This window comes from Schistocerca cancellata, chromosome 3, assembly GCF_023864275.1.
Source record: "Schistocerca cancellata isolate TAMUIC-IGC-003103 chromosome 3, iqSchCanc2.1, whole genome shotgun sequence".
Taxonomy (NCBI): Eukaryota; Metazoa; Arthropoda; class Insecta; order Orthoptera; family Acrididae; genus Schistocerca; species Schistocerca cancellata.
In genome coordinates this window covers 103,979,406-103,998,423 of record NC_064628.1, presented here as the reverse complement: position 1 = coordinate 103,998,423, position 19,018 = coordinate 103,979,406, and the positions used below count along the sequence as shown (strand labels likewise).

Below are 19,018 nucleotides of genomic sequence, written 5' to 3'. Positions count from 1 at the left end.
AGGATAATGTGGTTCAGCATTAGACTCAAATGAAGCAATAAGACTAGTTTCTTGATGAATATGATCAGTATGCTCCACAAACATTCCATCAGCTAGATTCAAATTTATACTGATGAATTCAAACAGAATAAATTTAGGAAGATCATTAGCAACATTTTTTATCAGCTTTAATAATTTGATTATTGAATCCAATCGAACTTCTAATACTAAAGTTTATATCCATATATAATTACATCACCCTAAATAATAAATCTATTAAAATTTCACATGCTTTAATGTAATTATTCGGCTTTGTTGACTGAATAAATTTTTTCAAGCTTTCCAAATTACATTGGCCAACAGGAATTTCAGTCATTTCTCCATTGCAATACAATTTATTATTTTTGTGTGATATGTTGTTGTTGTAGTCTTCAGTCATAAGACTGGTTTGATGCAGCTTTCCATGCCACTCTATCCTTTGCAAGCTTCTTCATCTCCCAGTACTTACTGCAACCTACATCCTTCTGAATCTGCTTAGTGTATTCATCTCTAGGTCTCCCCCTATGATTTTTACCCTTTACACTGCCCTCCAACGCTAAGTTTGTGATCCCTTGATGCCTCAGAACATGTCCTACCGACCGGTCCCTTCTCCTGGTCAAGTTGTGCCACAAACTCCTCTTCTCCCCAATTCTGTTCAATACCTCCTCATTAGTTATGTGATCTACCCATATAATCTTCACACTCTTCTGTAGCACCACATTTCGAAAGCTTCTATTCTCTTCTTGTCTAAACTATTTGTCGTCCGTGTTTCACTTCCATACATGGCTACACTCCATACAAATACTTTCAGAAACGACTTCCTGACACTTAAATCTATACTCGATGTCAACAAATTCCTCTTCTTCAGAAACGCTTTCCTTGCCATTGCCACTCTACATTTTATATCCTCTCTACTTCGATCATCATCAGTTATTTTGGTCCCCAAATAGCAAAACTCCATTACTACCTTAAGTGTCTCATTTCCTAATCTGATTCCCTCAGTGTCACCCGACTTAATTCGACTACATTCCATTATCCTCGTTTTTCTTTTGTTGATGTACATGTTATATCATTCTTTCAAGACACTGTCCATTCCATTCAACTGCTCTTCCAAGTCCTTTGCTGTCTCTGACAGAATTACAATGTCATCGGCGAACCTCAAAGTTTTTATTTCTTCTCCATGGATTTTAATACCTACTCCGAATTTTTCTTTTGTTTCCTTTACTGCTTGCTCAATATACAGATTGAATAACATTGGGGAGAGGCTACAACCCAGGCTCACTCCCTTCCCAACCGCTGCTTCCCTCTCATGCCCCTCGACTCTTATAACTGCCATCTGGTTTCTGTACAAATTGTAAATAGCCTTTCGCTCCCTGTATTTTACCCCTGCCACCTTCAGAATTTGAAAAAGAGTATTCCAGTCAACATTATCAAAAGCTTTCTCTAAGTCTACAAATGCTAGAGACGTAGGTTTGCCTTTCCTTAATCTTTCTTCTAAGTTAAGTCGTAAGGTCAGTATTGCCTCACGTGTTCCAATATTTCTACGGAATCCAAACTGATGTTCCCCAAGGTTGGCTTCTACTAGTTTTTCCATTCGTCTGTGAAGAATTCTCGTTAGTATTTTGCAGCTGTGGCTTATGAAACTGATTGTTCGGTAATTTGCACATCTGTCAACACCTGCTTTCTGTGGGATTGGAATTATTATATTCTTCTTGAAGTCTGAGGGTATTTCGCCTGTCTCATACCTCTTGCTCACCAGATGGTAGAGTTTTGTCAGGACTGTCTCTCCCAAGACCGTCAGTAGTTCTAATGGTATGTTGTCTACTCCCAGGGCCTTGTTTCAACTCAGGTCTTTCAGTGCTCTGTCAAACTCTTCACGCAGTATTGTATCTCCCATTTCGTCTTCATCTACATCCTCTTCCATTTCCAGAATATTGTCCTCAAGTACATTGCCCTTGTATAGACCCTCTATATACTCCTTTCCACCTTTCTGTTTTCCCTTCTTTGCTTAGAACTGGGTTTCCATGTGAGCTCTTTATATTCATACAAGTGGTTGTCTTTTCTCCAAATGTCTCTTTATTTTTTCTGTAGGCAGTATCTATCTTACCCTTAGTGAGATAAGCCTCTACATCTTTACATTTGTCCTCTATCCCTCCCTGCTTAGCCATTTTGCACTTCCTGTCGATCTCATTTTTGAGACGTTTGTATTCCTTTTTGCCTGCTTGATTTACTGCATTTTTATATTTTCTCCTTTCATCAATTAAATTCGAAATTTCTTCTGCTACCCCAGGGTTTCTACTAGCCCTCGTCTTTGTACCTATTTGATCCTCTGCTGACTTCACTATTTCATCCCTCAAAGCTACCCCTTCTTCTTCTACTGTATTTCTTTCCCCCATTCCTGTCAATTGTTTCCTTATGCTCTCCCTGAATCTCTGTACAACCTTTGGTTCTTTCAGTTTATCTGCGTCCCATCTCCTTAAATTCCCACCTTTTTGCAGTTTCTTCAGTTTTAATCTACAGCTCATAACCAATAGATTGTGGTCAGAGTCCACATCTGCCCTTGGAAATGTCTTAAAATTTAATTCAAGGTTCCCAAATCTCTGTCTTACCATTATATAATTTGTGTGATATATGGAGTTAGTAATGTATAAAAACCAACTAGAGCAAATTATTAAATTTTTCTCACGCATGTACAGTCAATCTTTTTTTTAGAACGGATAACTTACCACTCAACTGAAATAGTGACTCATGTGTTGTTAATAAAATTTTATTTAATTATATGAAAAAAACTAAAAATAAGAATTCCAGAGTGAAACCAGAAAATATGCATGGAAGGCTTTTACCTAATTCTGTTCCATATGATGTAACTGCTACAAAGTTGAGGAAAAACAACATTAATGACTGATACTTATATTCTAGCTCCAGCATGGTTGAACTGGAGTAAGAGAACTCACTTGTATGTTTATTCAAAAAGTTTATATCAGCCACAACATCGAGAATGTATAAAAGTGTGTAAAAATGTAAGGATAAAAATAATGAGAAGATTACTATGTTTATTAAAAGCATTGACGGAATTGTAGCACTAGGTCTATGTGTTACATTGCTGCACTTGAGTAACAGCAGTCACAAAATGTATTAACGCTTTACAAAATTTTAAAAACACCAAATATTTTTGTCTTATTAAAACAAGCTATTGTACATTTCAGACTGTAATTTAAATACTGATATTTGCTGGTTTTTAATTTTTTTTAAATCCTTTAAATGGCGGTCTTCATTTTACTAAATGTATGCAAAGAGTAGGTGGCGTTTATATCCATATATAATTACATCACTCTCAATAATAATTCTATTTAACATTTCACCTGCTTAAATGCGTTTTCGGAAGAATATAGGAGTGAAGAGTTGAGGAGAAGGACCCAAAAAAGTGGTTTGGGGTTGCGAACTGTAACACACACACATGGAAGCAAGAAGAGAATTCTGTTAAAGATGGAACGATGGGTAGATCTCTGGATGGGATTTCGTGGGCAGGTTGTGGGAAGTGATTAAATTTTTTTTGGAATTGGATGTGGAGCGCTTGTAGGTGTAACAGGTGGGGGAGGGGGGGAAGAGGTAGTAGGTGGATACAGAGAGCAAGGAGAGTTGCATAGTATCATTTTAGGGGGAGTGTTAAAATTAAAGGTGTGGGTGTAAGGGGGTATAAATCCAGGTGACGTTGGAATAACAGGATTAGTCCTCAGATTAAGGCTGTTAGTTGTGCAGCCTGTAGTTTTAGTCTATTGTGAAATTTTGTTTTCTTTGGATAGCCAGTAGGTGCGGTTTCTATGCTGGTTTAGTTTGGTGTAGCGTTTATTGGATAGGGCGGTCATAAATGGTTAGACAGAAACCATGGAGATGGACGTGGAGATAGATCCTGCAAGTAGTTCGTCCAGTAATTATTGCCTGTGTCTTGTAAAAACTGATTCTGAGGAGTCTCTAGTTGCACCAGAAAGTAAATTTATAATCTAATCCTGGTCAGCCTTAGTTTTCGTGCTACTGTTTACAGATTTGAAATAAAGTTCGAACTGCACTGTTAACCACTCATAGCAGGCCGAGCAAGTCATGCAAGACGTCAGCAAACAGAAGTCGTAGGCTGCTAGCGTCGCATTAACATGTCAGCTGCTACGCTATGACCAGTGTAGAACTACACTATAAGAAACTTCTGGAACTCCTTTATTCTGTGGCGTACTGAAGAGGTGGTTTTGGTTTCCAGCTCCAGTAGGGTTGCCCTCTGCCAAATTCGGCACCATCCCTTAACGTCTCTGGCAATCGCTGCAACGCAGATTCTGGCAGGAACGACACAGAAAACGCTACCATCAACTCGAGGGCACAGAGGATGGCGAACGGAAGTCGCTTGTCGTCCTGTGAAAGGAAAACGTATTTGTAAGTAGTGAGAATGAAAGACACCAACCACAGATATGTTTCCACGTGAATTAGTACGACTCTAAAACCTCGTTGCCAACCATCCAACAGAAAGCAGGCACCAGAATGAGATTACAAAACCTATTAATGATGTGACCTATAGTCTGCTATGCCAGTGTTGCAGGGGTGTATTCTCCAGCAACGTTCTATTACTGCCTCTAAATCTTTGAGCGTCATGCACCCTGTTCTCCCTTTCAACATCTACTTAGTTTTCCTCATATAAACCCTTTACCCCCTTATCAGTTATCAAATTCCCACCTCTCCTGCTACACAATGTGCACCTAAGCACATCCTACACTATCTTCAAACTCAACTTGAACATTTTTATTATCTCCTCTCTAATTTGCAAAGCTGGTGTATCCTTACACTGACATTCAATGCGGTCCATACAAACCTGAACTACTTTATTGAGTTATAACATTTGAACCAATAATGGGACACATTTACAATTTTGGGAGACAATATACAACTTGGAGATTACATACATACATGCAGACATACAAAGTCGTCACAGCAAATGCTGGAAGTGCGCTTCACCAACATCGATGCACAACTGTATTCGTTTCACCATATTCCGCGGCGTTCTGCGACGTGTATCCTCGCCACTATTGTTTATTTCGTGACTGATGACCTCACGAACTTCTGCAGTTGTGCGTGGTCTGTTTTTGTTGTAAATTCCGCTTTTAAGATATCCCCAGCCTGACGAGGGGGAGGGGGGGGGAGGCGGAAGGGGGTTGGTCAGGTGATCGGGTAGGGGCTCAAATGTTTTGAGATCATCGATCGCCATAGAAACATGTTAGAAGTTGCATGGAAGCGCTAGACATGTGCCATGTTGCTCTGTCTTGTTGTAAAAAACTTTTTTGTTTCGACGTCATCCAGCTGCTCTACAAATGTATTGAAGATGTCCTATAAACTGTAGAGTCTTCAGTCATATCAAGGAAATCGGGGCCAACAATTCTGGAAGCTGACACTGTGCGCCACACTCCAACCTTTTCATCATGCAGTGCTGTTTCGTGGATGATGTGGGGGTTAACACCAGCCCAGCGTCTACTGCTTCGTGTGTTGGTGTAACCTGGAAGATGCAACCATGCCTCATCTGTAAACTAAGTTATGGGGAGGCTGTTGAATTAGAAACACCTGATACCATCGACAGTAACGCATTCCTTTCTGGTGATGTGTTTCTTGTATCGTTGCATCACGTGCACCTCTGTGTGGTCGCAACGCCGGTTTCATCGGAGTTCTCTGACATGCGCCATATGAAATGTTTGTCTCCTGGTTCCTTGGAGAGAACTTCTCTGCACATTATCAATAAATTCTGCGCTAAATGGTGGTCTATATTTACAACTGTAGCTGTTTAGCTCATCGGTTCCCAACAGCTTTTTTACACCTGATAAAATTGTTAGTTTTCTGGAACATCGCGAAATTTGAATTTTCTCTGGAATGTCCGTCATGTCGTAATCAACGAGTTTGTCTTCCAGTGTGTTTTCACAATAACAACTCGCTCTCGAAGTGTGTACTCCATGTTCCTGCCAGTTAAAGACTGCGAACGAATCGCTAATTTGCTCGTTGTTGTCGCGCGAGCCGAACTGTACACTCACAGACTCCACAAACCGTGACCAAAGAGGCTACGAACTAACTAACACGAGCCGAGAAAGCGCGACGTTATAGCGGACAAAGGTCTACACGCGCAGGAACAACAGTCAACTTGGCAACAACGGGCAGTACATCTGGTTCTCTCAGCGCTACTGAGATAATTAAAACAACTTCCCCGTATTTACGAGCTTTCCGAGGAAGTAGTTCAGATTTATATGAATCACCCTGAATTTCAAGACTACATAGCCCCCCCCCCCCCCCCCCCCCCCCCCCACATCCGTTCCCAACCAAATTTCCGACCATCTCCTCTCCCTCAGAAATCGAAATCTGCCTCCATATTTATCCGTCTATCCGTCCTAACAGCTATTACTCTTGCATATCTATGTATCATATGGATGACCTGCCTTTTCCCTTCCCTCTCTATCTTTCCCTGTCCCTTCTCCACTTCATATTACAGCCATACCCACGCTTGATACTCCTTGTTTGCGATCCCTTGTCCACTGCGTCCACTTCAATACCTACTTTCCTCTCTACAGATACTATCAAACGAACATTTATGCTTACAGCCATACCCTACAATTTTTTCCTGGCTCAAGTTCTCCAGCTTTTTAGTGACGGTGCAGGTTACTTTTTAACGTCTTTATCCGTCAGCAACGTCTTTTAAATATTTGTTTTATTTTTAGGGTTTCGTGCCTCAACCTGTAAACACGGTAGTCTTATAGCCTTGCTTTGTCGTCTGTCTTTCTGTATGTCTGTCTGTCTATCTGTCCGAATGTCTACAACACTTTTTCTCAGGAACAAGTAGAAATATCAAGTTCAAATTTACGTCACGTATTATAGTCTGCAATCCCCTCGTGGAGTGAAAATTTAAAGCTTCTTAGAAAATGCAATCAAAAGTTAAGGCCATATATATTACGTATTTTGATACTCGAAAACTCCCCCTTCAGAACGTATAGGGATTTCCCATTGGCCTGTTGACCTAGAATAGCGAAATTTGGTAAGAAGCAAGGTTTCGCAGTACAAGCAATGAAAAAAAGTATCAGAAAATTGTTAATGTGGAATCATCTAACTCGAACAAAGATTTTTGTCGTTTTTTAACCATCTGTCCGTCTGTTGCCGGCCGAGGTGGCCGAGCGGTTCTACGCGCTACAGTCTGGAACCGAGCGACCGCTACAGCCGCAGGTTCGAATCCTGCCTCGGGCATGGATGAGTGTGATGTACTTAGGTTAGTTAGGTTTAAGTAGTTCTAAGTTCAAGGTGACTGATGACCTCAGAAGTTAAGTCCCATAGCGCTCAGAGCCATTTGAACCATTTTGTCCGTCTGTTAGGACCCCTCTTTCTCCTGAACAGGTTGGTGTATCATAGTCAAATTTATTTCACTGACTAATTGTAAGATCTATGGTTTCTTGGATCCGTAAATGATTTAAGCTTCTAAGTCAATGCAGTCAAAAGATTCGGCTATGCATGTCACATGTTTTGATACTGGCAAATTCATTCATCAAAGCCTGTAAAGTACTTCTTGTTACTGTTGAATCACGAAATTTGGCAAGAATCACGATTTCACAGTACAAGTAAAGTAAAAAAATCTCAAAATTATTGAAGTGTAATTATATTACATAAAAATTTCCTTGGGAGTCGGGACAGTTCCATCAGACTGGACAAAAGCAGTAATCACACCAATCTTTAAACATGAAAACAGAAAAGATTGTAACAACTACAGAGGTATCTCTTTAATCAGCGTTGTGGGTAAAATCTTCTCAGGTATTGCCGAAAGGAAAGTGCGAGTATTAGTTGAGGACCAATTGGATGAAAATCAGTGTGGGTTTAGGCCTCTTAGAGGTTGTCAGGACCAGATCTTTAGCTTACGGCAAATAATGGAGAAGTGTTATGAGTGGAACAGGGAACTGTATCTATGCTTTATAGATCTAGAAAAGGCATATGACCGGGTTCCTAGGAGGAAGTTATTGTCTGTTCTACGAGATTATGGAATAAGAGGCAAACATTTGCAAGCAATTAAAGGTCTTTACATCGATAGTCAGGCAGCAGTTAGAGTTGACGGTAAATTGAGTTCATGGTTCAGAGCAGTTTCAGGGGCAAGACAAGGCTGCAACCTGTCTCCACTGTTGTTCATATTATTTATGGATCATATGTTGAAAACAATAGACTGGCTGGGTGAGATTAAGATGTGTGAACACAAAATAAGCAGTCTTGCATATGTGGATGACTTAGTTGTGATGGCAGATTCGATTGAAAGTTTGCAAAGTAATATTTCAGAGCTAGATCAGAAATGTAAGGACTATGGTATGAAGATTAGCATCTCCAAAACGAAAGTAATGTCAGTGGGAAAGAAATATAAACGGATTGAGTGCCAAATAGGAGGAACAAAGTTAGAACAGGTGGACGGTTTCAAGTACTTAGGATGCATATTCTCACAGGATGGCAACATAATGAAAGAACTGAAAGCGAGGTGTAGCAAAGCTGATGTAGCGAGCGCTCAGCTACGATCTACTCTCTTCTGCAAGAAGAAAGTCAGTACCAAGACTAAGTTATCTGTCCACCGTTCAATCTTTCGACCAACTTTGTTGTATGGGAGCGAAAGCTGGGTGGATTCAGGTTACCTTATCAACAAGGTTGAGGTTACGGATATGAAAGTAGCTAGGATGATTGCAGGTACTAGTATATGGGAACAATGGCAGGAGGGTGTCCACAATGAGGAAATCAAAGAAAAACTGGGAATGAACTCTATAGATGTAGCAGTCAGGGCGAACAGGCTTAGATGGTGGGGTCATGTTACACGCATGGGAGAAGCAAGGTTACGCAAGAGACTCATGGGTTCAGCAGTAGAGGGTAGGATGAGTCGGGGCAGACCAAGGAGAAGGTACCTGGATTCGGTAAAGAATGATTTTGAAGTAATAGGTTTAAAATCAGAAGAGGCACCAATGTTAGCACTGAATAGGGGATCATGGAGGAATTTTATAAGGGGGCTATGCTCCAGACTGAACGCTGAAAGGCATAATCAGTCTTAAATGATGATGATGATGATGAAAAATTTCCTTTTCGGAATTATAACATAAATTCCATTCGTCATCCATCAGAAGCATAATACACGAACACTACTGCATGCAAACATAAAATGTAAGTTGTACTTATGTTTTATAAGTAAATAAATTATAAGTAAATAAATATAAGTAAATAATTATAAGTAAATAAAGTAAATGTTTAAGTAAATAAATTATAAGTAAATATAACATATTTTATTAAATCTTCTGTATCTACATATATAATATGAAGACCCCTATTCGCTTCTCTTTGTATGTCCAGCCTAGAATGAGAACTACTGTTGAGGTTTTGGCATGGTCTCAGAATTCCTGAGACTCATAAATGCTATGGTGGACAAGGTGGGCAGCAATCAGCGGTTGTTTGCTGATGATGCTGTGGTGTACGGTAAGGTGTCGAATTTGAGTGACTATAGGAGGATATGAGATGATTTTGGCAAAATTTCTGCTTGGTATCATGAATGGCAATTGGCTCTAAATGAAGAAAAATAAGTTAATGCGGATGAGTAGAAATAAAAATGTAATGTTCGGATACAGAATTAGAAGTGTCCTGCTTGAGACTGTTACTTCGCTTAAATATCTGAGCGTAAGGCTGCAGTAGGTACTGGGAGATGAAGAAGCTTGCACAGGATAGAGTAGCATGGAGAGCTGCATCAAACCAGTCTCAGGACTGAAGACCACAACAACAACAACAGCGTTGCAAAGCGATATGAAGTCGAATGAGTACTTGGGGATTGTGGAAGGGAAGGTGAATGGTCTACTTCGGTTTATTGGGCTAATTCTAGGAAAGTATCGTTCATTTGTAAAGGAGACTGCATATAGGATGATAGTGCAACCTATTCTTGAGTACTGCTCGAATGTTTGAGATCCATAACAGGTCGGCTTAAAGGAAGGTGTCCAAGCAATTCAGAGGCGAGTTGCTAGGCTTGTTTGTTACCTATAGCATCGAACAACGCGCAAGTGTTACGGAGATGCTTCGGGAACTCAAAAGGGAATCCCTGCAGGGAAGGCAACGTTCTTATCGAGGGAAACTACTGAGGAAATTTAGAGGACCAGCATTTGAACCTGATTGCAGAATAATTCCGTTGCCTGCAACATACGTTGTGCGTGAGGGCCACAAAGATAAGATACGATAAATAGGGTTTATACGGAGGCATACAGCTACTCTTTTTTCCTCTCGTTCTATTTGGGAGTGGAAGAGGAAAGGAAGCGACCAGTAGTGGCACAGGATATCCTCCGCCAAGCACCGTAATGCGGATTGTGGGGTATCGATATAGAAGTAAAAAAAAATGTTTTGCTATTTAATTACGGTATATAGTTTCGATCTTATGCATATTTTAGACTTTTCTTCTATTCGTACCGCTGGCAGCCCATTCCCCATCATATGGGGAGAGGAGAATGAAACAATGAATCATTTTTATTCTGCAGACCATATTTTCTAAGACACAGTGCGCCACAGAAAAGAACCAGAAAAGACATCTTAAAACCACCAGAAGTTGTTATTTTAAGAATTTTTACTGTTTTCTACTAGTTTCGGTCTCAAGCGATCGCCATGTTGCCAAATATTATCAACATAACATGAGGGAATGGTTCACTGACATCAAAAGTATAGCGAGAACACAGAAGCTCCTATACCAGCGGTTCTCAGCCTGGAAGTAATAGCTCTCTGAGGGCTAAAATGAAATTTTCTGAGGGATAAAAAGTAAACCATTTGATTCTTTTTCAGCCACGAAACTAAATTACTTTCAAAAGATCATTACTATTATCACAACTTTGTAGGAATCTAATATTGATTATATAAGTCATCAAGAATCACTATTTTTCAATTAGTAGTACCAATGTGGTGGAGGATACAGGTTCCTCATGTGGTCTACCCACTACACACGTATGTTGTGCTTTGTCCTGTACATCACTGATGATAAAAGAGAGACATATACGTAACCAAAGATAAATATTTGAAGAAAATGTCTTCTCCAATTTATAGGTAGAAACTGCGGTGATCCAGAAACTGCTTCATAACTCGCTTTGAAACAGATAAATGAATTAATTGACAACATAACAAGCCAGTAACTATAAGTTGTGCACTATAGTGTTGTGCACGGTTTTATTATTATTTTTTTATAAGAGTGGTTAGATACAAAGCATTAACAGCCTGAAGTCGTCCAAATCTGCCAGTTCAGAAGTAAGGAACATAGCAATGAAGTGATTTACGAACAGTAAGTATGGTGCACACATCTGAACTTGTTTGATTTTAAATGGAGTTGCAGCGTGCAGGTCAAACAAGTGCCGCAATGGAAAGCGGTAATGGAGGGGAAGCATGCTTTGTAACAAGTGTCTACACTCACTGTGGACAGTTAGTTTTCCTTTTCTGAGAAGGATTTGTACTGCACCACGAATTCCTCACACATGCACACACAAACACACATACACAAACTAAATACAATTCATCTTTTATCATTTTAAAAATAAAAGTGTTCCCAGAAAAGTCTTTCATTCTACACTTTAGTTAGGTGCTAAAGTTGGTGGTAAGGTTGGGTGTGGGGAAGGGGGAGGGGGCAACAGATGGTAGGCCTTGGGGATGGTGGTACTAGGTAATGTTTGATTCCACTAAGAAAGGTTAGGAATCTACATCTACATCTACATCCACACTCCGCAAGCTACCTGACGGTGTGTGGCGGAGGGTACCTTGAGTACCTATATCGGTTCTCCCCTCTATTCCAGTCTCTTATTGTTCGTGGAAAGAAAGATTGTCGGTATGCCTCTGTGTGGGCTCTAATCTCTCTGATTTTATCCTCATGGTCTCTTCGCGAGTTATACGCAAGAGGGAGCAATATACTGCTTCACTCCTCGGTGAAGGTATGTTCTCGAAACTTCAATAAAAGCCCGTACCGAGCTACTAAGCGTCTCTCTTAAAGAGTCTTCCACTGGAGTTTATCTATCATCTCCGTAACGCTTTCGCGATTACTAAATGATCCTGTAACGAAGCGCGCTGCTCTCCGTTGGATCTTCTCTATCTCTTCTATCAACCCTCTCTGGTACGGATCCCACACTGGTGAGCAGTATTCAAGCAGTGGGCGAATAAGTGTACTGTAACCTACTTCCTTTGTTTCGGATTACATTTCCTTAGGATTCTTCCCATGAATCTCAGTCTGGCATCTGCTTTACCGACGATTAATTTTATATTTCCATTCCATTTTAAATCACTCCTAATGCCTACTCCCAGATAATTTTTGGAATTAATTGTTTCCAGTTGCTGATCTGTTATATTGTAGCTAAATGATAAAGGATCTTTCTTTCTTTCTATGTTTTCGCAGCATATTACACTCGTCTTCATTGAGATTCAATTGCCACTCCCTGCACCATGCGTCAATTCGTTGCACATCCTCCTGCATTTCAGTACAATTTTCCATTGTTACAACCTCTCGATATACTACAGCATCATCTGCAAAAAGTCTCAGTGAACTTCCGATGTTATCCACAAGATCATTTATATAGATTGTGAATATTGCCCGCATCTCGTGGTCGTGCGGTAGCGTTCTCGCTTCACACGCCCGGGTTCCCGAGTTCGATTCCCGGCGGGGTCAGGGATTTTTTCTGCCTCATGATGGCTGGGTGTTGTGTGCTGTCCTTAGGTTAGTTAGGTTTAAGTAGTTCTAAGTTCTAGGGGACTTATGACCACAGCAGTTGAGTCCCATAGTGCTCAGAGCCATTTGAACCATTTAGATTGTGAATAGCAATGGTCCTACGACACACCCCTGCGGCACACCTGAAATCACTCTTACTTCGGAAGACTTCTCTCCATTGAGAATTACATGCTGCGTTCTGTTATCTAGGACCTCTTCAAACCAATCACAGAATTGGTCTGATAGTCCATATGCTCTTACTTTGTTCATTAAACTACTGTGGGGAATTGTACTGAACGCCTTGCGGAAGTCAAGCAACACGGCATCTACCTGGGAACCCGTGTCTACGGCCGTCTGAGTGTCGTGGACGAATAGCGTGAGCTGGGTTTCACACGATCGTCTTTTTCGAAACCCATGCTGATTCCTACGGAGTAGATTTCTAGTCTTCAGAAAAGTCATTATACTCGAACATAATACGTGTTCCAAAATTCTACAACTGATCGACGTTAGAGGTATAGGTCTATAGTTCTGCACATCTGTTCGACGACCCTTCTTGAAAACGGGTGTGACCTGTGCCCTTTTTCAATCCTTTGGAACGCTACGCTCTTCTAGAGACCTACAGTACACCGCTGCAAGAGGGGGGCAAGTTCCTTCTCGTACTCTGTGTAAAATCGAACTGTTATCCCATCAGGTACAGCGGCCTTCCCTCTTTTGAGCGATTTTAGTTGTTTTTCTATCCCTCTGTCATCTATTTCGATATCTACCATTTTGTCATCTGTGCGAGAAACTACAGAAGGAACTACAGTGCAGTCTTCCTCTGTGAAACAGCTTTGGAAAAAGACATTTAGTATTTCGGCCTTTAGTCTGTCATCCTCTGTTTCAGTACCATTTTGGTCACAGAGTGTCTGGACATTTTGTTTTGATCCATCTACCGCTTTGACGTAAGACCAAAATTTCTAAGGATTTTCTGCCAAGTCAGTACATACAACTTTACTTTCGAATTCGTTGAACGCCTCACGCATAGCCCTCCTCACACTACATTTCGCTTTGTGTAATTTTTGTTTGTATGCAAGGCTTTGGCTATGTTTATGTTTGCTGTGAAGTTCCCTTTGCTTCCGCAGCAGTTTTCTAACTCGGTTGTCGTACCACGGTGGCTCTTTTCCATCTCTTACGATCTCGATTTGCACATACTTATCTAATGCATATTGTACGACGGTCTTGTTTTTTGTCTACTGATCCTCAACACTGTCTGTACAGACAAAACGTTTGTGTTGGGCCGTCAAGTACTCTGAAATATGCCCCAAGCGAAGCATAAAGGCTTACAGCAGGATTGTCCAACCCAGCAGCTCCATGAGCCATGGTGCCCGTGATATGTTCTCCTGGCACCCTTCATAAACAAATTTAAACACCGACATTTTCTGTTATTAAAACAAATTTCAGAACAACACATTTTGTTACACAAATCTGTACTCGTTACTACTCTGAACAAACATTAGACTTTAGACCGCAGTTTTGGAATAGAAGACAGTCACTTTAGTGCCAACAAAACCATGCAACAAACAATACGTTCTTTTTTTATATTGTTGTTTCTACCGATAGCATCTTCCTGTACAATGTTTTTGCCACTACCCGGTATAAATTGAGAGCTTGTGAGTTTGTGATAGCTAATTCTTAATAAAGTATGGGTTAAAGACGAAGAACCTACAATTTTAACAGCGATTAGGAGGAGCAATATTGTTTTCTCGAATTAAGAGCAAAACCCATGTATTTATTGTGCTAAGGTTGTGTGTTTGTTCCCAAGAAAAGTAATGTAGAATGTCGCTTTCGTTAAATCACGCAGACTTCAGCGCTCACTTCCCTGTTAATTCTGAGTTACGAAAATATAAAGTCAGAGACTTGACATCTAAATTGGCTTCTTACGAAGTCTGTTGTGTTTTAGCGAAAAGAAAAAAAGCCTTTCAGTTATAAGTAGTTAAAGATGCAATGATCAGTATCACGGAATCTCTGTTAGACAGTCACAAAGATAAATTTGCGCTCAGAACAGATTTCTAAAAATTTAGAATCTGAGCTATATCAGGACCTGAAAGAGTATATTATTCACTTCTGTCTGATGGAAGCACAGATATTTCCGATATAGGGGAGTCGTTTGTTTTTTAGGATGGTCTTTCATAATTTTATGTTTAGAAGGAGTTTGTAAAAGTGTTGCCACTTCATGAGCGTGAGACATATTTCATACATTCCTGAAAGTTGAGAAAGGTAGCAAGTCTCCTGCCTAAACTTGTTGTTGTAACAACAGATGGGTTGCCCTCAATGACTCGAATGAATAATGGATTTCTTGCTGCTTATGCTAAAGATGATTCCTCGCCAGAATTTCTTGTAACTCGTGTAGAGAAACTACACCCAATGAACGATAAAATTCTTTCGAGCTTCCAGCAGCAGCGAGCGGTTTAAAATCCACGAGCTTTCGGTCCAGTACTCCTCGACCACTGTCAAGTGTTGACATCCTTTTGTTGCTTTTGTCGTCCTGCATATAGCCGCACTGCCTTCTGTGACGCCACATTTTCATTTATGACCAGCGTCAAGAGAATATCAATCCAGCCTGACAGACTCACATTTAGATGATGCATTAAGAACAGCTCGTAGCAGGTAGACATCAGATGTTTCTGAACTTACAGCGATTATGTAGTACTAAATTTCACGTTAATTATGTAAGTTGTAAATCCAAGCTATTTTAATTATAATTCTTTGAAATACTATTATAGTACTATACGTTTGTGTTAGTATCAATTGCAGTAGAAATGCTAAAACAGCGACTATGTTGACGGCAGCAAAAGCATCACCTTAGGCATAAGTAAAATGTGCCAAAACAATAAACAGTGTTAAATTCTTGGGATTGTTGTTGTTGTTGTGGTCTTCAGTCCTGAGACTGGTTTGATGCAGCTCTCCATGCTACTCTATCCTGTGCAAGCTTCTTCATCTCCCAGTACCTACTGCAACCTACATCCTTCTGAATCTGCTTAGTGTATTCATCTCTTGGTCTCCCCCTACGATTTTTACCCTCCACGCTGCCCTCCAATATTAAATTGGTGATCCCTTGATGCCTCAGAACATGTCCTACCAACCGATCCCTTCTTCTGGTCAAGTTGTGCCACAAACTTCTCTTCTCCCCAATCCTATTCAATACTTCCTCATTAGTTATGTGATCTACCCATCTAATCTTCAGCATTCTTCTGTAGCACCACAACTTGATAATAAATTCAACTGGGAGGAGCACACCACAGAACTGCTGAAGCGTCTTAACAAATCTCTGTTTGCAATGCGAATTTTGTCAGACATAGGGGATATAAAAATGAAAAAGCTGGCATACTATGCTTACTTTCATTCCATAATGTCACATGGGATTATTTTTTGGGGTAATTCATCAAGCCAAGCTAAAGTTTTCTGGGCACAAAAACGTGCAGTAAGAGTTATATGTGGTGTGAACTCAAGAACATCCTGCAGAAGCCTGTTTAGGGAACTAGGGATACTAACTACTGCTTCCCAATGTATTTATTCCTTAATGAAATTTGTCATTAAAAATATATCACTTTTTCAAACCAACAGCTCAATTCATGGAATCAATACTAGAAATAAGAATAATCTTCACAAGGATTTAAAGTCACTTAGTCTTGTACAAAAAGGTGTGCATGATTCAGGAACACACATTTTCAATAACTTGCCACCAGCCATAAAAAGCTTAACAACCAATGAAATTCAGTTTAAGAGAAGCCTAAAGGATTTATTGGTGGCCAACTCCTTCTACTCCATTGATGAATTTCTTAGTAAAACCAACTGATTTGTATATAAGTACAACATAACTTCTGCACAATTTCAGTGCAGTAATGTGTTCATTGAAAATTTGCATGTTTGTTTGTGTGTGTGTGTGTGTGTGTGTGTGTGTGTGTGTGTGTGTGTGTGTGTAAGTATAATCTAACTTCTGCACCATTTCAGTGCAGTAATGTGTTCATTGTAAATAAGTATTACAGTAGTTGTATTACTTGTTTATTACCTTATAAATAAATAAAAATCTTTTTTATTTTAAATTCAGTGCATTAGTATTTGTAAAATGACTCTTAGTGTTCATTAAAAAATGACGATCATTCCACTTGGGACCTGTGGAATGGTACATTAGCTTATTTGTTTTAGTTGTAAATATTTGTCATGTATTGTTGTTTTTCTGACATGTTCCACATCCTGAAGTACCTCCTCACTACGGACCAATTGGAATGAAAGTAAATGTAATCTAATCTAAAACATAAGAAAGGTGGACAGCACTGCTGTACACTGTTGTTCAATTTTTTGACATCACATGTACAACTTATGAGTGCCCATTGTACAACCCGAAAGCAGCTCCGAATAATTGTCAGAAAACCGGTAAACATTGGAAAGCCACAAAATTGTGAAAGCCACAAAATTGTTTACCAATATTCATTTCAGGCTTCAGAAGGTTCTTGCCATAAGCGATTTAAGGAAATCACGGAGAAGGTAAATCTGGATGGCTGGAGGGGCCTTGAATGATCACTGTCCTGAAGATCGCTCCAGCCCATAACACACCACCACGTTGTTCGGTCCACCGTCGCCGCATACCGTTCACTTCTAAGTATGAGCACAAGCCCGCCCGGTTAGCCGTGCATTCTAACATACTGCTTTCCAGGCGGGAAGGCATTCCGGTCCCCGGTACGATTAGTGTATATCGCTCCCTCCTCCGTACATCTCGCGAAGAGACCACGAGGATAAAATCAGAGGGATTAGAGCCCACACAGAGGCATACTGAGAGTCTTTCTTTCCACGAACGAGACTAGAATAGAAGGGAGAACCGATAGAGGTATTCAAGGTACCCTCGGCCACACACCATCAGGTGGCTTGTGGAGTATGGATGTAGATGTAGACGATAGATAAGTGCCACAGCCGGCACCAGAACTATATAAGCAAAGTGGTGAAGAGAAATCCCTTAAAAGACACGATCAGTGCAATTGAAGTACGTGTGTAAAGGAGTGAAAGAACTACAAGTGTGTAGTGGTCGGGCTCATTACCCGGAATTTGACATTTCTTCGGACAATTCGACCTAGGAGGCAACATGAAGAAACTTAATAATTTTTTCTTATTGATAAATGTCTAGATAATTATTCGACTCTCATACCGAAGATTCATTTGAAAAGTGTTCAACGCTGACGGACAAAAGAAGATTTACGCTCTTCGTTTATTAGTTTTTATAATAGTTTCCTTTCGCTGTTCTCATGTCCTGGTGATAAGAAGTATAAACGAAGTGCTCTGTAATTCCAAGTGAAATTGTGCTAAATAATGAAAGCAACTTCTCAGACAATAAGATTTTCGCATTTACGATACCATGGACCCCAGCTCCTGTAATTTTGGAAGATTTTTATTGATTTAATTTTGTATGGAGAATTTAGATGGAGGCGACGATCTTCACTAGGGCGCTGCTCGACAATAGAGGTACGTGAACGTGTTCATCTCTTTCCCTTTGTGGCCGCCAGCGTCAATTTCAATATCTAGGTCATATTTGCCGCGACATTCAGAACCTGCAGTCTTTCTTTTGATTTAATTACGAAGCCCGATTATTTTCTTTCTCAGATGAATAAATGCATTTTAACCACAATTCTTTTTCGCAGGCCAGGGGGAATGATAGTACTTAGAATGTACGTGCCTCTATTTCGATCGTACGTTCTCATGCAGCTGAATGTGTACCCCCGTAACTATACTCATGAACCATTTCCCTTACAGTATTAATTCTTATTTTGAACGACTCACACGCGAGTGTACGTGTCTTATTTTGTGTAGTCCGTCGTAAGTATTGCTTAATTTAGTTTAGTTTGGTTATGTCATGGTCCGTAGATCATTTTCGCGATTATTTTATCGATATGATGTGGAACAAGTCAGATTACAATATATATGTACACACATGAATAGTTCTAATATTAATATTACTGAAATTTTTACTTCTAGACAGGCAACTACATTTAGAGGTACTTTTTTTTACCAGTTCAGAACAGAAACTCGTCCATGAAATAAAAGGAGTTGTCCAAAAGAAATGATTTTAAGCTAGATTTAAAACTTGATCTGCTACCTGCCAGACACTTTATGTTGTTGGGAAAATGATCAAAGATTTTTGTTGCTGAATTAATGTAATCCTTTTTCAGCAACTGACAGCTTCAATAACGGATAGGAAAGGTCATTTTTTTCTTTAGTGTTGTACGTATGAACATCGCTGTT

At 40.0% G+C, this 19,018-nt stretch overlaps 1 protein-coding gene across 1 annotated transcript in view; it reads right to left on the bottom strand.

The window, feature by feature from the left end:
• Positions 1 to 3,219: 3,219 nt before the first annotated feature.
• Positions 3,220 to 19,018, bottom strand: part of LOC126177112 (solute carrier family 22 member 7-like) — a 224,135-nt gene continuing 208,336 nt past the window's right edge. Inside the window, exon 9 of the mRNA XM_049924380.1 lies at positions 3,220 to 4,416. Within this exon, the coding sequence (XP_049780337.1) occupies positions 4,228 to 4,416 (189 nt within the window). The 3' untranslated portion in view covers positions 3,220 to 4,227. The remainder of the gene's footprint in view (positions 4,417 to 19,018) is intronic.